This window comes from Coptis chinensis, chromosome 6 (genome assembly GCF_015680905.1).
Source record: "Coptis chinensis isolate HL-2020 chromosome 6, ASM1568090v1, whole genome shotgun sequence".
NCBI lineage: Eukaryota > Viridiplantae > Streptophyta > Magnoliopsida > Ranunculales > Ranunculaceae > Coptis > Coptis chinensis.
In genome coordinates this window covers 83,042,612-83,069,318 of record NC_141461.1, presented here as the reverse complement: position 1 = coordinate 83,069,318, position 26,707 = coordinate 83,042,612, and the positions used below count along the sequence as shown (strand labels likewise).

The following is a 26,707-nucleotide window of genomic DNA, read 5'->3' as shown; positions in this document are numbered from 1 at the left end:
GATATCTCAAGCGAGTTCTGGGAAAAATTAAACACATAGGATTCTTGAAGTAATTTCAAAACTGATAAAAGATTTCTCCTAATTGAGGGTACAAAGAGTACTTCTTCAATAAGGATGGATCTCCCACTCGCAAAATCCAACCTACAATTGTATGCGTGCCCAAAACATCGGCAACACTTTGGTTTCCCATGTGGACTCTCCGAAGTTCCTTGTGGAAGTTTCAGGAAATCTTCAAATAGGGACCTATCCCGGCTTATGTGTTACGTATCATTGCTGAATCTACAATCCAATATTGTGATGAATCAGATGACAGATGACAATACTTATCACATTGACAAGATCTTAAAGTAAAACTCACCTCGGAGAAGGACATGCCCTAAGCATAGTGTCCCATCGATGACAACGGAAGCATTCAACACTAGTCATGTCTATCGACTTCCTAGGTTTCTTTTCGTGGGTTAGGCTTGGCCTTTTCCTTGCCTTTCCCTTTTCCACTTTTCTTGTTCCAAGGAGCCTTCCTCTTTTGGAGTTGACAACATTTGCTTCAGTTTGAACAACGGGCTTTTCATTGAGAAGCCTTTGTTCCTCAAGTTTCACATTTCCTTTTACTTTGTGCAAAGTTTGTGATCTTGTCGTCATCGTCAAGAGAAGACGAAATTGTTCCCAAGTTTTAGGTAAAGACCTAATGGCGGCTTGAATTTTTTGTTCATTTGACAGACCTCCCCTTGGGCTAACTTCGGCAACCATGTTTCTCATCACGTGCAATGTTGTGTCATAGAGGTATGGGGCAACTTGATAAATTTGTCAAAGCTCATTTGTAGCCTCCTCGGTGTGCGGTAAGTCGTTACCCCCAAGGTCCGCTTTTCTTGCTTCCCATAGCTCTTTTGCCGATCCAAGGCCATCATACCGCATCATGAAGTCATTCCTCATGGTGCCAAGTATGGCAATTCGGGCAACATTATCTTTGCTTGTATACTCATTGTACTTTTTAAGAAGATAATAAGCTTGTGTTAATCCTTCAAATGGGAGGTTACGCTCTTCGTCTCGGTTATTACATCAATGACCTTCCTATCGCGAATTAGCCTAACTTTCCTAGACCAAAGTTAAGTAATTCTTGTCGTTTAACAAGTCCTTTTCAGGTAGCATCGTAAACGGGGATTTTCCATCGGGTGCCATTCTATCAAGTTTGAATTCCAAAAATAAGATACTACGAATAAGAATCATCTCTTAAATTTAAATCTAAGTAATCCACATTTTCACATATGAGATGATCATGATAATCTACTAGCATGATTCTAGCCATTAAATAAAATCAATGCATTTGACTATCAATAACATAGAATATGCAAAAATCTACTACTTAAATTTCCATTTCATAAAATTGTTTCTACAAAAAAAGAGTTTCCTATCTTTCAAAAAACAATGTAGAACTAAACAGAGCTAGTCAACCATGAACATAGAAGCTTCCTGGGTGCCCAGGGGAGTCATCCTCATCCTCACAGTCACTATCAGCCATTCGAAAATTACTAGCCACTTCCTCTGTTTCCCCGTGAGGTGGGAAAATAAACCCTGATGACACATCATATGGATTTGGTTCCTTAGCATCGTCCCATAATCGATGTAGGAGAGATTTAAGTGGTCGAGCCTCATTCCTATCTTGAATAGGATTTGGGGCTCTTTGGTGTATATTCCGGGTGATGGTGGCTCTGTCTCTATCTTATCGATTTCAAGGCGGTAGGCTTCAAAGTTATCCTATATTGCTTTGCGGTCATGCGTTTCTTGGAAGCAGATCTCCCAAGATCCGGGTTCGGTTTTCCTACAAGTTTCGAGTCTATGTGACTTAGGCATTGTGCCTTAGTTTTCATCTGACCGTTGATAGAAAACAAACAATTTTATATTCATGCAATAGTAAAATCCGATTCAAATAATTACTCCATGGTAAAAATAAACATCCTAATGTCAATTTTTAATTGTGGAAAAATACATGTGAAAAAAAAATCCTAAAATTTATAGAGAAATAATCTCAGAAATAAATTTCCATGTAAAAATTTCTAAGAAAAAAATTTCCTAGAAAAAAATTTTCCACTAATTATTTCCCATAAATAATTTATTTTACAAAAAAAATTAAGCAATATCTAATTAATTTTAAACAACCTAATTATTTAAAAATTAATTAAAATATTTTGAAAAAAACGCATTTTTTTCAAAAATTGTAGATCACAAGATCAAAACCGCAAACAAAAGCATGCAAACCATGGAAAACCGCTCGATGCCAATGTAGGATTTTATCGATATCTCATGCATGATTCCTATGATATATACAATTACGTTATACCACATGCATAAAATAGCCAGTGAAACAGTAAGATCGTACCTTAGTCACAAACTTTCAATTTGAAGTTCCAAGCTTTGATCTACGTGGGAGAAGATGTTCTTGACACACTCAAGATCTTCTTCTTCTTAACTTTGCTTGAGTCAAGTTCCAACCAATTTAACGGAAGCAACCTTTTTTTTTTCACGAACCAAGAACCAAGAATCGACAATGGCTAGGGAGGATACCACCTATGGAATCTCCACAAATTCATCGGGCTTCTACTTTAGAAAATGTTGGAGGTCGCCATTAAAGGAGAGAGAGCTTTTCTTGTTGTTCGGATGATTAATATGTGAGAGGTGGGGGTCTATTTATAGAGGTTCCCACCTCCTCAATATGGATAGGATAAGTCCTATACTCATCTAATACCGTGATAGGATAGAGTTATATACTCATCTAATATCGATAGGATAGTCCTATACTTTCATCTAATATCGATAGGATAGAGTTTATATACTCATCTAATATCGATAGGATAGAGTCCTATACTCAGTGGTTTATCCTTATCTTGGTGGGCGTCTATCCAACCTTATTTCCAACAGAAACAAATCAAACTATAGAGGCGTTAGAAGTCGGTATGGAAAAGGGGTGTCGGAAATCCGGGAACCGTGTACGACAACTCGTATATGGCTAGGTACATTCCCAACTCCTGGAATGGCAGCAGCAGCATATGATGTTGCAGCATTTCATCTTAAAGGAGTTGATGCTGTTCTCAACTTCCCGGAATTGATTCCTCAATACCCAGTTCCCAAGTCTAGATCGCCCTCAGATATCCGCACAGCAGCTACTGCAACTGCAGCAATGAGAGTGCACGCAACATCTATTACCCAATCATATTTAGTACAGAGTGGGTCAAGAAATGACTTCGTTGTTGGTGGACTGCATGGAGAGGCATTTGTGGATGAAGAGGCATTGTTTGACATGCCAATGCTGCTGGAAAATATGGCTCAAGGAATGCTGGTCAGCCCTCCAAGAAATAACTTGCTTCCATCTGAAGACTATGTAGAAATTTTGGATGGAGGAAGCTTATGGAACTATTCTTAGCCGCACTTTTGAACCCAATGCATACTGTTCTTAATTGCTAACATGTATGCATACACTGTTCTTAATTGTTAGCATGTATATTGTGATATTGCCTGTGTTCTAAATTTTGGGAGTACTTCAAGCTTGAGAATAATCTTACTTAACAGCAAATCATCAGAACTAAAATGTGTGGACATAAAATGTTTTAAGCATAATCTCTCAACTCTGTTACAGTGTTTGACTATCGCTCGATCCAGGGACTGAGGGATGGAACCGGGATTTTACTCAAGGGGGGGCTATTATGAAGTTGAACTGTAGAATATTTTTTAGAAATGGCGGGGCCAGATGAAGGTACGTATATACTATACTTAGTCACCAGATCGTGAAGCGGGAGCGACAGCGAGAGCGGAAGCGAAAGTGGAGCGTTATAGCGCTAACTACAGAAGCTCCCTATTTGGGAGCGCCTAGGTTATATTCACACACATTATAAAAAACTTGCAGAAATTGTGTAATTATTCTGATTTAATGGGATTTTGTTTTATATAGGTTCTGTTGCAACCACCAAAAATTTACAACTTGGAAATGCATGTCTAAGGCCAGGTGCTCCAAAAGCATTTCCAAAAGAACTTCGCACCAAAAGAATAGAAAGACAACCAACTGTCAAAACTCGAAGGTATCGTCAGCTAACACTAACCACTCTACAAATGTTCAATTTTGTTTCTCCTGCCACAAGTAAAAGGGAATATGTTTCTTTCCTACTTGTGTAATTTACCAGTTCTTGTAACAGTCTTCCCACTTTCCCTTTTCTCCTCTAATGGCATGTTATTTCATGCGGAAGAGATCTCATCTACAATCGATTCTACCTACAGTGATTTGGGTAGTGCAAATTTCGCATCCCTTTGAGTCATCAATCGTTGGAATGTCACTCGTCAATCTTCATTAGAACCTCCTCTCGATCTAGTTATCGACTTATCGAGATTGACCATGCAAACGAATGTGAATCTTATGTTTAAGCTTCTAATGCGGTAGTATAGTGGTTTTTTAAATCATAGTTCAGGGAAAAGTTGAGCTTGTATAGTACAAAACAAAACTGTAGAAAGCTGTATTCTGTTTTTTTCGTGTATATAGCGACTGCGCTTTCGGATATAGTGTGAATAGAAGTGACTGCTAGCGCTCGAGGGTTCGAGATGTCCAGTAGCTAGAGCGCGACCCGCACCCTTCTCTAGCCTAAACAGGGCGCGACCCGCGCCCCATGTTTCTCAAACCACCGAATTGTTTTGTTTCCTATTTTGTAAACTTTATATAAACAATTGTAATCTCTTTAGAATTCAATCAAGTAAATATACACTAAATTGAATTGAATCCTATGGTTCTACATTGTATCAGAGTCAAACCATTGAAATCCGCTGCATTGAATCCTTGAATCTTAAACCCATTATTGAATCCTTAAATCTTAAACCCCTCTCACAAAGTTTTATTTTTTTTATTTTCTTCAAAAACCTAAATCGTTTTTTCCTGCAATAGCTGAATTTGACAATAATTCTCCAAACATCATTCATCACCACTACACCCCACAAGACAACTCAGCGTTCCCAAAAATTGTTCAATTAGATGAGTCCAACTATACTATACCATCTAGGCTCCTCTCATGCGGATGCGGATTGGAGCAAGGGGAAAGCTTGGTTATTTGACTGGCGTAAAGGTTGAACCGCTTATGAATTCGTCCGAATATGAAGTTTGGGCAACAGATAATGAAAAGGTAAAAAACTGACTTATTGATTCTATGGAGATTTCTCTTATGAACCGTTATATTCGTCTTCCTACTGCAAAAGATATTTGGGAGGCTGTGGAGAAGACCTTATATGATGACTCTGATGAAACTCGAATTTTTGAATTGAATACGAAGTGTTTTGAAGCGAAGCAGAATGAGAGACTTATTCCTTCCTATTACAACGAATTGGTGGCTATATTCTAGGAGATTGATCAGAGGGTGACCTCCCAGAATAACAGTGTTGAAGTTGTAGTCCATGAAACGTCCACAATGTCCAGAATACGTGTTCATATGTTTTTACGTGGCCTAGATCAGGAGTATGATCAGGTGCGTGGAGAGATCCTTCGAAAAGAACCTAAATTTTCCTTGGAACAAAGCTATGCTTGCATTCGTAAGGTACAATCTGAGAAACAGGCTATGGGGCGCTCTGTATCAACTGAATCCTCTGTCTTGGCTGTTCATAGCAAGACAACTCCTCCAGTTTTTTCTGGTCCTCCACGCCATCCTAAAGGTAAATCAAATCCTTGGGCAGATAAAAAGTGTGGTGTTTGCTGAGATTTGGGTCATAGCAAGGAGAGATGTTATAAAGTGATTGGTTATCCTGATTGGTGGGACTTCTCGAAGAGGCCACAAAAGAATTTAAGCAAGGCCACCATTGCTAATGTTGTGAATGGAGACAATGCTTCGGCTAGTGTCGTGCAATCAGGTATGAATGGTAAGGTTATTTCGAATAATACATGGATAATTGATTCGGGTGCATCTGACCATATGACAAATGACCCTAACCTTGTGAAAAGTCTTAGACCTTCACCTCAGACTGTTGTTTCTACTGATGATGGTACTTCAACTCCGGTTAGCGGAGAAGGGTCTATTGAGTTATCTAAAACCCTCACTCTTGAATCTGTCTTAGTTGTTCCATCCCTTGCTTATAGCCTATTGTCTGTTTGTCAAATTATCCTCGCACTTGCATGTACTGTGACATTCTATCAATCTTTTTGTGTTTTTAGGACATTCTGACTTGACAGATTCTTAGTTATGGTGTTAGAAAGGGGAAACTGTACTACCTGGACTTGACAGAAACTAGCGAGAAACAAAAGAATTTTCTGGGGCAAGCTAATCAAGTTAATAGGGTCGAGAATGCAAAAGAAGTTGTGTGGTTATGGCATCGTAGGTTAGGTCATCTATCTTTTAGTTATTTGAAGAGGTTGCAACCTTAGTTATTTTCAGTTGTTAGTGAGTCTGAGTTTCATTGTGATATTTGTGAACTGGCCAAGAGCCACCGTATTTCATATTCACCAAGTATTAATAGATGTCCTGTTCTTTTTATGAAAATTCATTCTGATGTTTGGGGTCTTGCCAAAGTTTCTTCATTTTCTGGAGCTAGATATTATGTGACTTTTATTGATGATTGATTTTCATGCGACGTGGGGTGTCGTTCTTGAAAAACAAAAGTGATGTATATGGGATGTTTCTTGATTTTTACAAAATGGTGGCGGCGATATCAACAAATCTATCAGGGTCTTTCAGTCTGATAATGGTGGAGAATTTGTGAATGGCCTCATGTCTGAATTTTGCCTGTTAATTGGAATTCGTCATCAAACCTCCCATTCTGGTACCCCCCAACAAAATGGTTTAGCCGAACGGAAGAACAGGCAGTTGTTGGAGGTTGTTCGTGCTTCCTTGTTTGGCATGAATGTACCTCGATCTTATTGGGGTGAAGTAGTGAAATCAGCAGCCTATGTTATCAACCGTACTCCCTCACGGGTAATTGAGTTCCAGAATCTTTATCAGAAACTCCATACACTTTTGTCCATCTCGTCTATGCCTAACTTGGAGCCTCGGGTGTTTGGATGTACAACTTATGTTCATATCCCACAACCAGAACGAAGTAAACTTGATTCTCGTGCGAAGAAGTGTATTTTTGTGGGTTATGTTGAGTTTCGGAAGGGGTATAGGTGTTATGATCCGATTAATGACAAGATGTATATATCTCTTGATGTCTCATTCCATGAATCAGACCCGTATTACTCAGGAGGAGTTTCCTAGTTTTCCCTTCAGGGGGAGAGTGGCGGTGAAGGCGCGGGAATCCTTATGTCTTTGGAGAATTGGAACACTTAGAGGAACAATTTGAAGTTCCTGAAGCAGAAATTGATCCTATAACAGTAGAGACAGAAGCACAAGATCCGGATGTATCTGAAACTATAGTACACGACATTTCCCCTTCTACATCAATAACTGAAGATCTCGATCAGAATGCTTCGCCTCAGGTACCTCCTATAACCTTTAATGAGTTTGTTGGGGTAGAAAGTCTTGAACCTAGACAATCACAAAGAGCTAGTAAGGGAGTTCCTAAGAAACAATATGAACCAGACATCAAAGCCAATGCTAAATACCCTATAGCTAACTCTATGTCTAATCATAGCCTTTCTGAAACCCATGCACTTGTCATAAATCAATTGTCTACTGTATCTATTCCTAGTAACGTGCAGGATGCTTTGAAAGATTCAAAATGGAAAAAAGCAATGAATGAAGAATTGGAAGCCCTTCAAAAGAATGTAACATGGGAGTAGTTAATATGCCTGTTGGAATGAAGACTATTGGATGTCGTTGGGTGTTTACCGTGAAACTTAATGCAGATGGAACTATTGATAGATATAAGGCGAGATTGGTTGCCAAGGGATACACACAACGTTATGGAATTGATTACGAGGAGACTTTCGCACCTGTAGCGAAAATCAATATAGTCCGGATTTTAATTTCACTTGCAGCAAATAGAGATTAACCCTTGCACCAACTTGATGTGAAGAATGCATTCCTGAATGGGAACTTGGAGGAGGAAGTATACATGGATATGCCTCTAGGTGTGAAGAACCATCCCAAAGATGTGGGAAAAGTGTGTAAACTGAAGAAGGCTTTGTATGGCCTGAAACAATTTCCAAGAGCTTGGTTTGGAAGACTTACACATTCAATGAAAGTTTTTGGGTACAAACAGAGCAATTCTTACCATACCTTGTTTATCAAACACAAGGATGGTAAGATTACAGCTCTAATTGTGTATGTTGATGATATGATCGTTACAGGAGATGATCCGAAGGAAATAAATAAATTGTAGAAGTATTTGTCAAAGGAATTTGAAATGAAGGATCTAGGATAACTGAAGTATTTTCTGGGTATTGAAGTTGCAAGGTCTAAAAAGGGGATTTCACTCTCACAGAGGAAGTATGTCCTTGATTTGCTTGCTGAAATCGGGATGTTGGATTGCAAACCGATGGAGACACCGATTGAGATGAATCACGGGCTCACCATTCATTCTGACCAAGTTCCTACTGATAAAAGCAGGTATTAGCGTCTTGTAGGAAGGTTAATCTATCTATCTCATACTAGACTTGATATTGCTTATGTTGTGAGTGTGGTTAGTCAATTTATGCATTGTCCTAGTGAAGAACATATGGATGTGGTCTTTCGTATCCTGAAGTATTTGAAAAAAGCACCTGGCAAAGGTTAACTATTTGGAAAGTATGATGCATTGGATATTGTTGGATATACAGATGCAGATTGGGCTGGTGATAAAACTGATAGACAGTCCACATCAGGATATTTCACTTTTGTCGGTGGAAATCTTGTCACTTGGTGTAGTAAGAAGCAGAAAGTTGTTGCCAGATCGAGTGGAGAAGCTGAATTTCGAGGTATGGCACAGGGAGTATGTGAATTGTTATGGATTCATACTGTCTTGATGGAATTGGGCTTCGAACTTCAAAAGCCTATGGATTTACATTGTGATAATAAAGCCGCCATTCAAATTGCACATAATCCAGTTCAGCATGATAGGACAAAGCATGTGGAGGTTGATCGTTATTTTATTAAAGAAAATCTTGACAGGAAGGTTATTCGTTTTCCGTTTGTAACCTCTGAGGAGCAATTAGCTGATGTTCTTACCAAAGGTGTATCCCACAAGGTGTTTGACAGCTCACTTGACAAGTTGGGCATGATTGACATCTATGCACCAACTTGAGGGGGAGTGTAGAAAGTTGTATTTTGCTTTCTGTGTATAGGGCGCGACCTATGCCTCAGGGTTTCGAGATGTCCAGTAGCTAGAGCGCGACCCGTGCCCTTCTCTAGCCTAAACAGAGAGCGACCCGCACCCCGTGTTTCTCAAACCACCGAATTGTTTTGTTTCCTATTTTGTAAATTCTATATAAACAATTGTAATTTCTTTAGAATTCAATCAAGTAAATATACACTGAATTGAATTGAATCCTCTGGTTCTACAAAAACTAGTTATAGATGTGAAATTCGTTGAGAGCGTGGTTTCAATGCGGGAGCGAAGAGGTTACATGACGGTTTCTGTGACTAAGAGTATATATAACCTCTGGAATTTAGAATTTAACCTGTGGCGATGCCCACTCTATTGTCATTATGGGTAAATTTATTGAAATAAACATATGCATAAACTTAATATTTCACACCAATTTCTTGAAAATTCGGCAAAGTAATCCTTATTATGACATCTAAATTGAACTTGTTTGTGTCATCATATTGTTATTAAACATTTTGTATTATAAATAACTTCACATGACAATATTCCAATTTAGTTATTTATAAATGTATTCTTTAAAGCATACAACTTAAAACATGTCTAATAAGAAAACAATCAATAGGATTACCAAACAACACTATGAAGTATATATATTGAACAAATAGCAATTTTCACAACAACTACTCGATTGATACTCAACACTAATCATCACTTCTTCTTTTTAATCAATATTTATACATATCTGAAATCCAACTTCCACTTTGGTGCATAATCACAGTATACATGCGCGAGAAATAGAACCTAAAAAAGAAATGAGAGATGGAACACATTCCATTAACAATATAAGAATCGTGATTAGTTAGCACTTCCGTAACCCACTTAATTATTGTCACCTTAATTTGAAAATGAAATTTTGTGAATTCAGCTGCGTGTGTATCCTTAACACTTTGTTCAACATGCATGCAAAGCCAAACAAACTCATATAAGCTGCTCCCAAGTACAATATACTGTTCTCATTTTGGTTTTTCTCACTCTTACCACTTGTTAATTGGTTTGCGGATCTTTGAGTACTCCTCTTTTCAAACAACATCTATACAAAAAGAAATAACATTGTTAATATTTTATAATACAATGTATAAAACATAGTATTATACATTGTAAGATTTGGGTATTATTTGATATTTTTAAACAAAGTTCTAGCATAAGTAAGATCACCATGTTTGGAAATTGCGGAAAATGCTAAAAGTCTAGTTGTAAGGAAGAAAAACAGGTTTGGGGTTAAGTTGGATTTGATAATGTGGGCATGTAATTGTTTGAGTTCAAACATGTTTGTGAATGCAGTTATTGCTTGTGGGATTGTTGAGTTTTGAAGTTGGGCTAGTTTTCTTGTTAGAACAAGTAGATGCCATTTTTTCTTTTGGTGTTTGGTTTTTCAATATGGATTTTTCAATCTGAAGGTATTTATAGGTTTTGGAGATAATGCCTACTCACAAAATATCGGTATATATCGCCAATATATTAATGAATGTGTTGGAAGAATTTACGCCTATTTATAGAAGATTGTAGATATCAAAAATTTCATGGCACTTTGTTAATTTTTTTGTTTGTTAAGAGCCTAGAAGCATTGCCTTAGGAGCAGCATTCAAAATTACTCTACTGAATTGGGAAAACAACGTAGTAATAGTGGAATGCATAAATTAGATTAAAATTTAGACAAAATTTTCTACATAAAAATGATAGGAAACAAACTTTCTTATAGTTTGTTGTACATCCAAGTGAACTAAATAGTTAATTCATAAGAATCTAAAGCAAACCAGGGTCTTGGAAATGAGGAAGACCAGGTAACATTATTTGATCGCTATAAACTGGTTCCTGCAACAGCATGACGTTGTTGAACTGTGCTTGGGCTTGGGCTTGGGGCTTGGGCTTGATGAACTGGGACTTGGAAATCTTGAAATTGGGAAGATCCTTGGAGATCGGCCTGTTGATGGAACGTGATCTGAGCCTGTGTCATGGCCAGCATCTGTTCTGTAGTCTGAATTTCACGCTGTAGTTGTGTAATGATGGCAAGACACCCATAAACTGGATTCTGAATTCGTTCTTGGGCCTCAAATTGCAAAGAATTAACAGCTTCTGATCTTTTCTCTACTTTGAGTTGCTGAAAATTTCATAAAACGTCCTAAATGTTAGTTACTGTTTATTTATTTTCTAACCATCTATTCTAAGCGTTAAGGCACATAATAATACTGATGATATTATAAGTTGCCAATAAAATAAGTGTGCGCATACGCACACGCCGGCAGTCGTACTCGTACTAATGATATGAATACTACACGTCTAAATTTATTAGCTACGTTGTCTGAGTTTTGCGATTTTAGTTTGTTGTGAACTTAAAATCCGATTAAGTTGTGAAAAGAAACAGTGACCCTACTTTGAAATTTTTACTGGGGAGTTTGATGAGATAAGTCGATCAGATTTGTTTCAAGTGATATCTAAAGTTAGTTACCAAACAAAAAGTTATATCTAAAGTTCTAAACTCATTTAAACAACTTATAAACTCGCAATCAGTGGCATTCTAGGTCAGGCACTCACGCACAGATTCATTTCAACTCCTCCTAGCTAGATATAGATCGAGCGGCATGAAAGTTAGTTAGCTAGTGGTATTAGGATAGTTAGTACTTGAGTTCTTTCTTTTTTTCCGATTGGAATGTCTTTCTGTTCATTAAAATATCTCACATATAAGCTGTAATTAATAGTCAATAAGTTCTTACATTACAATAAGTCTCTTAATTAGCATTAATAAACAGTTACATAAGCATTGGGTATTTTGATTAAGAATGATAGACTTATTAATTATTTATACTGGAAATTCACTCAGTTAAATATTTCATTGTTAGAAAGTAGTTTATTCTTACCTTGAGCATTTTGCCAACGTTGCTGGCACCATATATTTTGTGAACACAAGCAAATCTTTGTGGATCACTGGGTGGAAAATATGGAGCAAATATGCAATCTGAAGGACATCTTCTTCTTAGATACTTGCAAGCTGCACATCGAGTAGGTATCATGGTTTATTTTATCTAAAATATACCTTGAAGATACGAAAAGGCAAGATTTTCTCAAAAAAAATCTGCAGCTTTGAGGAAGATCATCTAATGGAGATTTTAATTACCAATTACTTAAGCTTTAAAAGATTTAAATCTTTGGTGTGAGGTTCAATTGTAGACTAATCATAGTAAGTACTTCAACGGCTAGTAATTCTACAAAGGTAAGTTGATGTGATGTCTTCAATGTTTCCAATTAAGCACAATTTGTATTTGAGGGAGCAATTGGACTAACTTGCTCTCGCATAGAAATTTAAAGAAATCAACCCACCAAGGTCTGGCCTGTTAACTATAACCTGAGCCCATCTGAACTTGCTTGTAAGTTGTAAATCTGAAGCCTAATTTTGTGTTAGCTTACTGGATTATATATGTCAATAGAGAATTAGAGATACTTGTTCAAGAAATTGGGTGGTATTATTTGCAACAATTAAGTTCTGAACGTAACTATATAGAATGATAAAACGGAAGAAAAAGCACGAGCAAATATTAGGAAGCTCGTGGTGCTTAGAAGCAGTAGAGATTTGATTTTGCAGTCCAAATAGCACTAGAAATTCAATATGCACACGTTCTTCAGTCTGGCCATTCCATGAGATAGATGGGACACCAACTGAATTTCAATTTTGATACGATGTTAACAAATTTTGGAGACAAAAATTGTAGGCTGAAATCCTGAAAAGACCGTTCAACGTTCACGCACGAATGGATCTGTGACTCCAATCAATGCCAAGAACATAATATGGCCCATCATTGCCATCAATGGGATCTAAATCAATTGGACGGTTGTTATGGGCCCTAACTTTGTTGTATACCAAACACAAAGTTTTAAGAAAAAATTTGTAAAAGAAACTCTAATTGAAAACCTATATAAGGTTGCACGATCATTCTACAGTCCTCGTCAAGAAAATTGAGTGCAATTGCACTGGGCTGAAGTGTGGTTTAACTCAATATGAAAGTGATCTGAAGAACCTCTCAAGAGCTTAATACGGCGCGAAATTTCCAAAACGTTCACTAACACTTCGATGGGTGGATCAAATGGGCAAATTACTGGAAAATCAAACTATAGAGGCGTTAGAAGTCGGTATGGAAAATGGGTGTCGGAAATCCGGGAACCGCGTACAACAACACGTATATGGTTAGGTACATTCCCAACTCCTGAAATGGCAGCAGCAGCATATGATGTTGCAGCATTTCATCTTAAAGGAGCTGATGCTGTTCTCAACTTCCCGGAATTGATTCCTCAATACCCAGTTCCCAAGTCTAGATCGCCCTCAGATATCCGCACAGCAGCTACTGCAGCTGCAGCAATGAGAGTGCACCCAACATCTAGTACCGAATCATATTTAGTACAGAGTGGTTCAAGAAATGACTTCGGTGTTGGCGGACTGCATGGAGAGGCATTTGTGGATGAAGAGGCATTGTTTGACATGCCAATGCTGCTGGAAAATATGGCTCAAGGAATGCTGGTCAGCCCTCCAAGAAATAACTTGTTTCCATCTGAAGACTATGTAGAAATTTTGGATGGAGGAAGCTTATGGAACTATTCTCAACAGTACTTTTGAACCCAATGCATACTGTACTTAACCGCTAACATGTATGCATACACTCGATCTTCTTATATTGTGATATTGCCAGTGTTCTAAATTTTGGGAGTGTTTCAACCTTGAGAATATTCTTACATAACAGCATATCATCAGAACTAAAATGGGTGGACATAAAATGTTTTAAGCATGGCCCTATCCTAATTAAGTCTCCATAGAACTGTGCAAGTATTCTATATACATAGGGCGCTATTAGAATGCTACTGAGGGCAACTGTATTTCAGTGGACTCTGTCGTCAAAGAGTCTATACCAGGCACTGTCATAAAATACAGGTAGACATGCAAGCATCAACCCCGTAGGAATATATACCCACACTCCCGAATATTAACACCTGACGAAAGATTAAGTACAGTCTCAGGCTACTTTATTTAAAATCGAAACAGGGAGCACAACAAACTAACACTGGTCATAATGTTAAATTTGGTTAATTTATGTAAGTTAGGTGACTTGCTGGCTACACGTGCTTCGTATTCAACCCCGACCGGCCGACCATACCTTTGGACGGATATTTAAGCAATTGGGACAATTATTCCAATCGTTCACCTAATACCATTACCAACTTGCGTTGGGATACCCTACTGTCATGATGGGCGTAGCATACGATAGACGTATCAAAGGCATAACCAGGTAACCAGAGGCACAGATGCACACTTATTATGTCAATGGCGTAGTCCCTGGTTATTCAATTTGTAGTTAGTACCGGAGTGGATCGGATTTCTTCACTCGCACAATGTTCATATACATAGTCATAACTAGAGACAGTTCGTGCTAGCTTGTAAATTAGTTAGAACGTTTTCCCTACACTATGGGCACGATAAAGGATTACAGCAGTGCCAATTTAGATCTAATACATGGGAGATCGTAAGTAATAATCACATTGAATTGTTGAGAGGGTGCGTCATGGAAATAAAATTAGAGGCAACAATATGCATGTAACCTTCTAGCCATGTAGGGTAGCTAATAATCAAAATGGGGATCAAATAATCTGCAGATAAACCTTTCTGCTGAAAAAGACGAGACTAAAGTACTTTTTTCAGCATATAGAGAACTGAAACCAGCGTTTATAATGACTGGAGAAGGGTGGACCGATATTGGCCATGGAAGCAAAAAAGTAATATCAAAAAACTAGTCTTTGGTCATAGCCTCGCTCTCATAGATGGAAGTATGGAACATTGGAAATACATACTTTTCTCCTAACAAGACAAGAGCAAAAGAGATAAGTTTGACCGCCGAAATACAAGCCATGGCTAGGCCAGGCCAGGCCGACAGTCCTCGCATCATCATACTCATTCCCATCTCTTTCTCTGACTACTAAAGAAGAAAAGAGTTTCTTAAACCTACCGCATTGTAATCTGTAAGTGATCAATATATCAGCAGATATATGTTGTTGCATGAAATTTCACATCTCGCGAATCACAAAATTAGTACATAAGTACTGGAGAAGAGATGCTCATAACAAGGTTGGACCTCAAAATGATAGGTAGTGGGTAGTGGGTATCATAAATTTAGGCTCAATCACTCAAATTGGAAAATAATTATGGCTACAGTACCAGATTAGTTATATTTAAAGTTCCAAAACAAATCAATTGGGTTAGTGTAAGCAATTACTAATCTAAAACATTTTATTATTATTATTATTTTTTAATAATAATTATATTTAGAATAATAATTTTTTTTCACTATATTTATTTTTAATAATAATTTTCTTCCTCCCAAATACAAGAAATATGATATTTGGAATTGTAAACCCAATATTTCATATTGTTTTTACATCTATATAGGGTACGACAAATACCAAAATTTTGTACTAAACTTTCACGGCTTCACATGCAATATCAATTCAAATGCACATGCATACACTAGTCTACGTGTGTTTTTCTTTATACTTTGCACATGCATAATGTTAATTCTCCACTCTCTTTATTTCAAACTAGAATGGTGCACGTGCTAGTGCTACGCACGTTTTTCTATCTCCTCTCATCCTACCATTTATCTCTCTTACACATGTCCACCAAAAGCCCAACAATTTCTCTTTCTCTCTTTTAGATAGGGTTAAATTAGGTAAATAACTAAAAAATAGAGGGCAAATAACAACTGACAAAGTAACCAAGAGATACATAAAAAATATTAAAACACTATTGTCCCACTATAGATGAGAGGTGCGATCTTTAAAGTATTTTAGATAGGTAATTCTTTGATTTTTTTTATACTTAGAACTCCAAAATTAATATTTTTGGCTTCTAAGCATCGCACCGCAAGAATATACATGACAAATACCAAATTTTAATTTTGTTTCAAACATTCACATGTATACTGGTGTATACATATGTTTTTCTTTCTACATTGCACTTACATAACATTAGTTCTTCACTCTGCTTATTCCTAGTATGTAATACTTTAATTTTTATTCTATTTAATTAAGACTCCAAAATCCTATTAGCTTCTAAGTTTCGCGCTGCCCTGCGCATATACATGACAAAGACCAAAATTATGTACTAAACATTCATATGAATACACTAGTTTGGTTTTCTTTCATCAGTATGCATCTCTAATTCATCATTATGCATGTATGTAACAAACATGTAAACATCACTAAACATGTGTGTAACACACATGCACCGCATGCAGTGGCGGAGCCAGGGGGGCCCAGCATACACCCTGGCGTACCCTCACTTTGTCTAAAAAAAAAAAAAAAAAAAAACTATAGTTATCAACTGTTAAGCTGGTAAGAAAAAAAAAAAAAAAAAAAGAAAAGAAAAGTGGCGTGTGTTGACTGTGTTTGTGAGAAAGAAACCCAAAAAGAATGTGTGCAGATGTCACGTGATGTAATTGGTAAGAGACAAAAAAAGAAAAAGAAAAGTGGGCGTGTGTTCACAAGAAAGGAAACCAAAAAGAATGTGCTGACGTCACCTAATGTACTTGATATACCAATTTGACTCGGTTTAAACAAATCATACAAAAAAAAAAAACAAATAAAAAACCCAATAGTACTTGTGTTTCTTTTATCTCGTATTTACCCACCCATATATAAACCCAAACAGAAACCATCTTGTATCTATTAAAAAAAAATAGAAAGAAAAAAACCCCCTCACCTACTCTACTTCTCTTCTCCTCCATTCTCTATTACTCTATATTAAAATTTAAGTATTCTACTTTTCTACCCAAACAAACAATTTTACACCTACCGGTTTTGTGTGGAGGTAATTAGGTAACCCTTATATTATTTAATTTTTTTTGTCTTCTTTTTTGTATTTATTCCTAAACTATATTATTTAGATTTTTATATGTTTGTGATTATTATTTTATTTTGTGAACATTATTGATGGTTTATTTTAATTAGGTGCAATTTCAATTAAATTGATTGGTGGTTTATTTTAATTGTTTAAATAGCTATGCTAAAGTATTTGATCAAAGAAAAGTCGTTGTTGCTCAACCAACAACTAGTAACACGGATCATGTTGTTAGTGTTGAAGTATGATCCTCTTCAAAGCGAAGTCACCAAGAAACTGAGGAAGGTGGTGTTGAACAACCTACGTCAAAGCGGGTTCAACATGGAAATCGTGAAGAATTTGACTTGTCTAGTCTTCCGGGAGACCCTGGATTGAGGAACAAGATTTCAGATTATCATCATAATGATCGTGATTCAGTGAGAAGAACATATTTGCTTAGGGGTCCTTGCCAGCCTAATCATACTTTTCCTCCAAGGACAATAGGCAAGAGGAACCGTCGCTTTCGGAAAGAGTGGTATGAAGAGTTTAGTTGGTTGGAATATAGTACTCACAAAGATGCCGCGTTTTGTCACTATTGTTATCTCTTTAAATCTGATCAGGCCGGGGGCACAAGGAGGCGGAGATGTTTTTTTCTTACAAGGGTTTACTAATTGGAAAAGGAAAACCAAATTAAAAAGAGCATGTTGGAGGACCAAATAGTGCTCATAATATTGCTTATAGAGGCAGCACGGGCATTGCTAAATCAAGAGCAACATATCGAAACATTTCTTGAGAGACAATCGACCAAGTTGAAGGGATTATCGAATACATCTAACCGCAATAACCGATTGTATTAGGTTTCTTTTGAGACAAGGTTTAGCTTTCCGTAGCCATGATGAATCAGAGGAGTCGATCAGTAAAGGCAATTTTCTTGAACTTATACGATTTTTAAAAGATCATAACGAAGTCATTAAGAACGTTCTTGATAATGCTTCTAAAAATCGGAAATTCACCTCGCCTGATATACAAAAAGAGATTGTGAATGCAGCTGCTGTGGAAACTACAAATGCTATTTTAAAGGATTATGGAAATTCATTGTTTGCTATTTTAGTTGATGAAGCACGTGATATATCAATTAAAGAGCAAATGGCAGTTGTTTTGCGTTATGTCGACAAGAAAGGTTGCGTGATTGAGAGATTTTTTGGAGTTGTGCATGTTAAGGAAACTAGTGCAGTAACACTTAAAAAGGCAATTGATGAGTTGTTCTCTAAGCATGGGTTAAGCATATCTAGATTTGTGTGGACAAAGGGTATGATGGGGCCAGTAATATGCAAGGTGATTTGAATGACCTAAAAACACTTATAATGAAAGAGAATGAGTCTGCATTTTATGTTTATTGTTTCGCTCATCAGCTTTAGTTAGCCCTTGTATCAGTTGCAAAGAACCATAAGTCAATTGCTAACCTTTTAGTGTTCTCTCTAATGTGGTAAAATCTTGTTGGAGCATCATGTAAGTTTACGAGATATGTTCTGTGAAGCAATGAAGGCTAGAGTTGTTGCGCGCTTTACAAAGCGGAGAAATTTCAAGTGGTAAAGGGTTGAATCAAGAGACTAATCTTAAACGATCTGGTGACACTCGATGGGGCTCACACTATTATACACTTCTTGGCATGATAAACAGTTATGGTTCAGTACTTGATGTGCTTGATAATATAGCGGAAGATGGTTCAAGCTCGGAACAAAGAGGTGAGGCTTACAGATTATTGAGTTCAGTGCAGTCTTTTGAATTTATCTTAAATTTGCATTTGATGAAAGAGATACTAGGAATTAGCAATGATTTGTCAAAGGCTTTGCAACGTGAAGACCAAGACATTGTCAATGCTATGGCTCTTGTTAAAATAACAAAGGTACGCTTACAGACGATGAGAGATGATGGGTGGGATAGTCTCCTGGTTGAAGTTTCTGCACTATGTACCAAACATGATGTGGTTATTCCAAATATGAAAGAGAGGTATGTGGCTCAAGGGAGGTCTCGACGAAGAGAGGAAGGAAGCACCAATTTACATTACTATCGTGTTGGATTATTCTATCACTGTATTGATTTGCAACTTCAAGAGTTAAACGACCGGTTTAATGAAGCAAACACAGAATTACTTCTTTGCATGGCATGTCTTGATCCTTGTGAGTCGTTTGCTGCTTTCGATAAGCAAAAGTTGATCCATTTTGCTCGACTTTATCCCGATGATTTTTCATAAATATATCAAATGGAATTAGCGGATCAGCTTGAGAATTATATCATTGATGTGCGTTCCGATACTAAGTTTGGTAAAGTAAATGGAATTAGTAGCCTAGCCAAAATAATGGTTGAGACAAAGAAAGACATTGTGTACCCACTTGTGTATTTGTTGATTAAGTTGGCGCTGATTTTACCTGTTGCTACTGCTACTGTGGATGGAGAAGGCATTTTCTGATATGAATATTATAAAGAATCGTCTGCGCAATCGGATGGCGGATGAATGGTTGAATGATTGTTTAATAACATACATTGAAAAAGAAGTTTTTGATAGCATTGATACCGAGTTGATCTTACAACGCTTCCAAAAGATGAAGAAGGATGACAAAAAAGAAAGACGCCGAAGACAACTATGAATAAGTATATATTTGTTTAGATTGAATTATTTTTTCTTTTCTTATTTTTTTTTATATTACATTTATTGCAATTATTTTATATGATTTTTTTATGTTCTAAATATACTTATTTTGTGATCGGATTTGAATTTTTAGTTAAAAAAAAATTAGCGTGTTTTTTTTTTAATGCTTGGTTTATGGGTGGCTCACCTTCACTTACATTCCTGGCTACGCCACTGACCGCATGTATATACCAAACATACACATGTAAACACTACTATGCATATATACACCACACATGCATACATTATTATGTATGTATACTAGGGGTGGGCAATGGGCCGGGTCGAGCTTGCCCGGCCCTAAACATTTAAAGCCCTTCAAATATTAGGGTCGGGTCGGCCCGGCCCTAAAGTCAACATAAGGTCGGGTCGGGCCGGGTCACAAGTCTAAACCTCAAGCCCTTACCCTACCCTAAGCCCTCTTTAAAGGCTTTAGGGCCGGGCTTTAGGGCCGGGCCTATATATTTTTTTTTTTTAACTACATCGGTTTTAAAACTCATTTATATTATAAAATGTACAATAATCTACAAACTCAAAGTCCAACCAATCAAGTAATAATCATGTATAAGTCCAAAATTTAAAATGCACATCCACAATCTAATGAACTCAAGTACATCGAGAGTTCGGAATTTGTTCTTCCTTGTACTCAAACCTCACTAAAATTATATTTTAAATTGAAATACATAGACAAATAATTATATTATCATTTTAAAGGAAGAAGTAATAGATATAAAGAAGAAACATAATAGTTTTGGTTAAGGGTCATGGAAGTTGTTAAACTATTTGTAATATAATAAATTATTTCTATAATAGATTTAAACAAATATAATATTACATTTCTTCTAATTTAAAAGTGATTCAAGCTTTGTATATGGAAATGAAAATATTGGCTTTTGAACAAGTGATGGAGAAAGGTTTGAGATTACAAATGTCATTTTTCTGACAAAAGTTGTTTTTTGGTTTCTATGTTACAAATGTCTGCTCTGTATTTTGCTTTAATGGTGTGGAAGGAAATCTTTAGTTTTAGACTTGGCTTGGATGTGAATAAAAATATAATTTATAAGAAATAAGTGAGAAAAGAAATTGAGAATAATAAGTTATGGACTTTGACTTGATGATCAAAGGAATAAAGTCTTATTTTTTTATTAAAGGCTAGTGCTTTCATTGTTCTTCATGGCTATTAAGTTGACAAGTTTTGTTATATAAGACAAGTTATTGGAAGTATTACCCTTGGGTGTAAGTGATAAATTACAATGAACAATGTTATTTTAATTGAAAATATTTAACAAAAGAGTTGGACAATTATGGTATGTGTATTTATAGTGAAAGTGTGAAACAGGCGGTTTAGGGCTTGGTTAGGGTCGGACTAATGAATTTGAATTAGGGTCGGGCCTATGTTTTAGAATCTTAGCCCTAGCCCCTGCCTAGAAGGCATTAGGGCCGGCCCACCACCTAAACTCTGTGAGGGCTTTAGTTGTGAGGGTTTTATAGGGCTTAGGGTCGGGTCGGTCAGGGCCGAGTTAGGGTCGTTAGGGCCAAATTCACACCCCTAATGTATACAACATACATACAAACACCATTATGTATATATATTCACATGTAAAATTGTATTTTAAATTATTATATTTATTTTTTGAAATTTTAGTTGTTTCAAAAATTATGTTTAATTTCCAAATATTTCAAATATATGTTGATATTTAATATATTGGTTTATTATTTTTTGTGATTTTTTTTTTGTATTTTTCATTTATTATTATTATTATTATTATTTGTAAACTTTTTAAAAATTTATAGAAAGAGGTGAGAGGAGATAGTGAGAATGAGAGGACATGACGAGAGAGAGAGTGAGAAAAACGTGTCTAATCAATGTTTTGAAAATCGAACCGGTGATTGAACCAATTTTTTATTAAAATAGTTCAACCATGGTTCGACTCGGTCGGACCGATTGATGTTTATTTAGCAATTTTTTTTAATAATTAAAATAATAAAATGAATAGATACATGTTTTAATTCAATATTAATTGGTATTATATATCAAAATGAATTTTTTATACAAGAAGTCAAGAAACACATAGTAGTATGTTGAAGCTGAACCGGTTCACCGGTTCAACTACGGTTTAAATTTAAACCGATAGTCCAACCAAAAACTCAAATTATATCTGACCCGAACTGAATATTTACCGGTTCCAATCAGACCCCGGTTCAACCACCAGTCCAGTCCGGTTTTCTAAACACTGTGTCTAAGGCTACAAGTGTGTTTTTTTGTTTTACATTAAATTACTTAAAGGGACAAAACTATTTCTTTATGTTTTTTGTCCTGGAACCGTAAATCCCAACCGCACTTGCTTATAGTCATAATTCCCACCAAATTCTTTTCTATGGGCCATTGGCTTAAATGCAGTAATGGGCTCAAGTAATCCTCGTCAAGCTTTGGAGTATAAGTTAAGGGCTTAAGGCAACTGTTGGATGCCCAATATATGGCTGATACTCATTTTGGGCCGGCAGTTTAGAGCATTCCCAATATAGGTGAAAAAGAGGGGAATGTGAAAATTTTCACTTCCATTTGGTTCAAAATCAATGCCCAATGCAAAGGTGAAAAAGATAGCGACTATTTTTCCAAGTCATTTCCAGGGTGAAACCTTCAACCAAGATAGTGGTTGACTTGTGAACTTCGGACAGGATGTTGGATTCCGTCTTGTGTGTCTTTTTTTAAAAAAATGGGGGTTTTTTTTTTCGGACGGAATGTTTCATTTCGTTTATAGCGTTTTTTTTATTTTTACGTCCAGACAAAATCTAACATTCCGTCCGAGAATATTTTTCATCTTTGCATTGGGCAGTTTCACCTTGCTTTTCACCAAAACGGTGATAAGGAAAAACTGCCTATGTGGAGGTGATAAGTGGCGTGTGTTGACTGTGTTTGTGAGAAAGAAAACCAAAAAGAATGTGTGCTGATGTCACGTGATGTAATTGGTAAGAGACAAAAAAAGAAAAAGAAAAGTGGGCGTGTGTTCACAAGAAAGGAAACCAAAAAGAATGTGCTGACGTCACCTACTGTACTTGATATACCAATTTGACTCGGTTTAAACAAATCGTACAAAAAAAAAACAAATAAAAAACCCAATAGTACTTGTGTTTCTTTTATCTCGTATTTACCCACCCATATATAAACCCAAACAGAAACCATCTTGTATTTATTAAAAAAAAATAGAAAGAAAAAAACCCCCTCACCTACTCTACTTCTCTTCTCCTCCATTCTCTATTACTCTATATTAAAATTTAAGTATTCTACTTTTCTACCCAAACAAACAATTTTACACCTACCGGTTTTGTGGAGGTAATTAGGTAACCCTTATATTATTTAATTTTTTGTCTTCTTTTTGTATTTATTCCTAAACTATATTATTTAGATTTTTATATGTTTGTGATTATTATTTTATTTTGTGAACATTATTGATGGTTTATTTTAATTCGTGCAATTTCAATTAAATTGATTGGTGGTTTATTTTAATTGTTTAAATAGCTATGCTAAAGTATTTGATCAAAGAAAAGTCGTTGCCCGCTCAACCAACTAGTAAAATGAGATCATGTTGTTAGTGTTGAAGTAGGATCCTCTTCAAAGCGAAGTCACCAAGAAACTGAGGAAGGTGGTGTTGAACAACCTACGTCAAAGCGGGTTCAACATGGAAATCGAGAAGAACTTGACTTGTCTAGTCTTCCGGGAGACCCTGGATTGAGGAACAAGATTTCAGATTATCATCCTAATGATCATGATTCAAATGAGAAGAACATATTTGCTTAGGGGTCCTTGCAAATTTAATCATAATTTTCCTCCAAGGACAATAGGCAAAGAGGAACCGCCGGAAAGAGTGGTATGAAGAGTTTAGTTGGTTGGAATATAGTACTCACAAAGATGCCGCGTTTTGTCACTATTGTTATCTCTTTTAAATCGATCGGGGGCACAAAGGAGGCGGAGATTTTTTTCTTACAAGGGGTTTACTAATTGGGAAAGGAAAACCAAATTAAAAGAGCATGTTGGAGGACCAAATAGTGCTCATAATATTGCTTATAGGGCAGCACGGGCATTGCTAAATCAAGAGCAACATATCGAAACATTTCTTGAGAGACAATCTGACCAAGTTCGAAGGGATTATCGAATACATCTAACTGCAATAACTGATTGTATTAGGTTTCTTTTGAGACAAGGTTTAGCTTTCCGTGGCCATGATGAATCAGAGGAGTCGATCAGTAAAGGCAATTTTCTTGAACTTATACGATTTTTAAAAGATCATAACGAAGTCATTAAGAACGTTCTTGATAATGCTTCTAAAAATCAAAAATTCACCTCGCCTGATATACAAAAAGAGATTGTGAATGCAGCTTGTGTGGAAACTACAAATGCTATTTTAAAGGATTATGGAAATTCATTGTTTGCTATTTTAGTTGATGAAGCACGCGGATATATCAATTAAAGAGCAAATGGCGGTTGTTTTGCGTTATGTCGACAAGAAAGGTTGCGTGATTGAGAGATTTTTTGGAGTTGTGCATGTTAAGGAAACTAGTGCAGTAACACTTAAAAAGGCAATTGATGAGTTGTTCTCTAAACATGGGTTAAGCATATCTAGACTGTGTGGACAAGGGTATGATGGGGCCAACAATATGCAAGGTGATTTGAATGGCCTAAAAACACTTATAATGAAAGAGAATGAGTCTGTATTTTATGTTCATTGTTTCGCTCATCAGCTTCAGTTAGCCCTTGTATCCGTTGCAAAGAACCATGAGTCAATTGCTAACCTTTTTAGTGTTCTCTCTAATGTGGTAAATACTGTTGGAGCATCATGTAAGCGGCGAGAGATATGTTACTGAAGCAATGAAGGCTAGAGTTGTTGCAGCCTTTACAAAGCGGAGAAATTTCAAGTGGTAAAGGGTTGAATCAAGAGACTAATCTTAAACGATCTGGTGACACTCGATGGGGCTCACACTATTATACACTTCTTGGCATGATAAACAGTTATGGTTCAGTACTTGATGTGCTTGATAATATAGCGGAAGATGGTTCAAGCTCGGAACAAAGAGGTGAGGTTTACAGATTATTGAGTTCAGTGCAGTCTTTTGAATTTATCTTAAATTTGCATTTGATGAAAGAGATACTAGGAATTAGCAATGATTTGTCAAAGGCTTTGCAACGTGAAGACCAAGACATTGTCAATGCTATGGCTCTTGTTAAAATAACAAAGGTACGCTTACAGACGATGAGAGATGATGGGTGGGATAGTCTCCTGGTTGAAGTTTCTGCACTATGTACCAAACATGATGTGGTTATTCCAAATATGAAAGAGAGGTATGTAGCTCAAGGGAGGTCTCGACGAAGAGCGGAAGGAAGCACCAATTTACATTACTATCGTGTTGGATTATTCTATCACTGTATTGATTTGCAACTTCAAGAGTTAAACGACCGGTTTAATGAAGCAAACACAGAATTACTTCTTTGCATGGCATGTCTTGATCCTTGTGAGTCGTTTGCTGCTTTCGATAAGCAAAAGTTGATCCATTTTGCTCGACTTTATCCCGATGATTTTTCAGAAATATATCAGATGGAATTAGCGGATCAGCTTGAGAATTATATCATTGATGTGCGTTTCGATACTAAGTTTGGTAAAGTAAATGGAATTAGTAGCCTAGCCAAAATAATGGTTGAGACAAAGAAAGACATTGTGTACCCACTTGTGTATTTGTTGATTAAGTTGGCACTGATTTTACCTGTTGCTACTGCTACTGTGGATGGAGAGGGCACTTTCTGATATGAATATCATAAAGAATCGTCTGCGCAATCGGATGGCGGATGAATGGTTGAATGATTGTTTAATAACATACATTGAAAAAGAAGTTTTTGATAGCATTGATACCGAGTTGATCTTACAACGCTTCCAAAAGATGAAGAAGGATGACAAAAAAGAAAGACGCCGAAGACAACTATGAATAAGTATATATTTGTTTAGATTGAATTATTTTTTCTTTTCTTATTTTTTTTATATTACATTTATTGCAATTATTTTATATGATTTTTTTATGTTCTAAATATACTTATTTTGTGATCGGATTTGAATTTTTAGTTAAAAAAAAATTAGCGTGTTTTTTTTTTAATGCTTGGTTTATGGGTGGCTCACCCTCACTTACATTCCTAGCTACGCCACTGACCGCATGTATATACCAAACATACACATGTAAACACTACTATGCATATATACACCACACATGCATACATTATTATGTATGTATACTATGGGTGGGCAATGGGCCGGGTCGAGCTAGTTCGGCCCTAAACATTTAAAGCCCTTCAAATATGGCCCTAAAGTCAACATAGGGTCGGGTCGGGCCGGGTCACAAGTCTAAACCTCAAGCCCTTACCCTACCCTAAGCCCTCTTTAAAGGCTTTAGGGCCGGGCCTATATATTTTCTTTTTTTTTACTACATCAGTTTTAAAACTCATTTATATTATAAAAATGTACAATAATCTACAAACTCAAAGTCCAACCAATCTAGTAATAATCATGTATAAGTCCAAAAATTTAAAATGCACATCCACAATCTAATGAACTGAAGTACATCGAGAGTTCGGAATTTGTTCTTCCTTGTACTCAAACCTCACTAAAATTATATTTTAAATTGAAATACATAGACAAATAATTATATTATCATTTTAAAGGAAGAAGTAATAGATATAAAGAAGAAACATAATAGTTTTGGTTAAGGATCATGGAAGTTGTTAAACTATTTGTAATATCATAAATTATTTCTATAATAGATTTAAACAAATATAATATTACATTTCTTCTAATTTAAAAGTGATTCAAGCTTTGTATATGGAAATGAAAATATTGGCTTTTGAACAAGTGATGGAGAAAGGT

At 36.3% G+C, this 26,707-nt stretch overlaps 4 protein-coding genes and 2 pseudogenes across 4 annotated transcripts; 5 read left to right on the top strand and 1 right to left on the bottom strand.

Annotated features, from left to right (window-relative positions):
- The first annotated feature begins 1,697 nt into the window (after positions 1 to 1,697).
- LOC147494890 (ethylene-responsive transcription factor ERF026 pseudogene) lies at positions 1,698 to 3,415 on the top strand (annotated as a pseudogene).
- Positions 3,416 to 11,059: 7,644 nt separating this feature from the next.
- On the bottom strand, positions 11,060 to 12,269 carry LOC147494889 (LOB domain-containing protein 23-like). Its single transcript, XM_086568274.1, has 2 exons — positions 12,117 to 12,269; positions 11,060 to 11,359 (listed from the first exon to the last, which is right to left on the bottom strand). The coding sequence occupies exons 1-2, from the start codon at positions 12,267 to 12,269 to the stop codon at positions 11,060 to 11,062; spliced, it is 453 nt and encodes a 150-aa protein (XP_086424400.1).
- A 757-nt stretch (positions 12,270 to 13,026) lies between these two features.
- LOC147494888 (ethylene-responsive transcription factor ERF026-like) lies at positions 13,027 to 13,920 on the top strand. The gene has a single exon (XM_086566252.1). The coding sequence runs from the start codon at positions 13,325 to 13,327 to the stop codon at positions 13,862 to 13,864; it is 540 nt and encodes a 179-aa protein (XP_086422378.1). The 5' UTR covers positions 13,027 to 13,324; the 3' UTR covers positions 13,865 to 13,920.
- Positions 13,921 to 14,709: 789 nt separating this feature from the next.
- On the top strand, positions 14,710 to 18,457 carry LOC147494887 (uncharacterized). The gene is made up of 3 exons (XM_086568273.1): positions 14,710 to 14,765; positions 17,400 to 17,648; positions 17,971 to 18,457. Exons 1-3 carry the CDS (start codon positions 14,710 to 14,712, stop codon positions 18,455 to 18,457), a joined length of 792 nt encoding a protein of 263 aa, XP_086424399.1.
- Positions 18,458 to 18,782: 325 nt separating this feature from the next.
- On the top strand, positions 18,783 to 19,367 carry LOC147494886 (uncharacterized). The gene has a single exon (XM_086568272.1). The coding sequence runs from the start codon at positions 18,783 to 18,785 to the stop codon at positions 19,365 to 19,367; it is 585 nt and encodes a 194-aa protein (XP_086424398.1).
- Positions 19,368 to 19,376: 9 nt separating this feature from the next.
- Positions 19,377 to 25,822, top strand: LOC147494885 (uncharacterized; annotated as a pseudogene).
- Positions 25,823 to 26,707: the final 885 nt, after the last annotated feature.

What these genes read in the sequence shown, in the direction of transcription:
- LOC147494889 (XM_086568274.1), bottom strand. Translation starts at nt 12,269, where the DNA reads ATGATACCTACTCGATGTGCAGCTTGCAAGTATCTAAGAAGAAGATGT. An exon ending in ACGTTGGCAAAATGCTCAAG is followed by an intron (nt 11,360 to 12,116) that starts GTAAGAATAAAC and finishes TGAAATTTTCAG; the next exon opens with CAACTCAAAGTAGAGAAAAG.
- LOC147494886 (XM_086568272.1), top strand. Translation starts at nt 18,783, where the DNA reads ATGATAAACAGTTATGGTTCAGTACTTGATGTGCTTGATAATATAGCG.
- LOC147494887 (XM_086568273.1), top strand. Translation starts at nt 14,710, where the DNA reads ATGGGCACGATAAAGGATTACAGCAGTGCCAATTTAGATCTAATACAT. An exon ending in GATCTAATACATGGGAGATC is followed by an intron (nt 14,766 to 17,399) that starts GTAAGTAATAAT and finishes TTCAAAGCGAAG; the next exon opens with TCACCAAGAAACTGAGGAAG. An exon ending in CGTCGCTTTCGGAAAGAGTG is followed by an intron (nt 17,649 to 17,970) that starts GTATGAAGAGTT and finishes CGATTGTATTAG; the next exon opens with GTTTCTTTTGAGACAAGGTT.
- LOC147494888 (XM_086566252.1), top strand. Translation starts at nt 13,325, where the DNA reads ATGGGTGGATCAAATGGGCAAATTACTGGAAAATCAAACTATAGAGGC.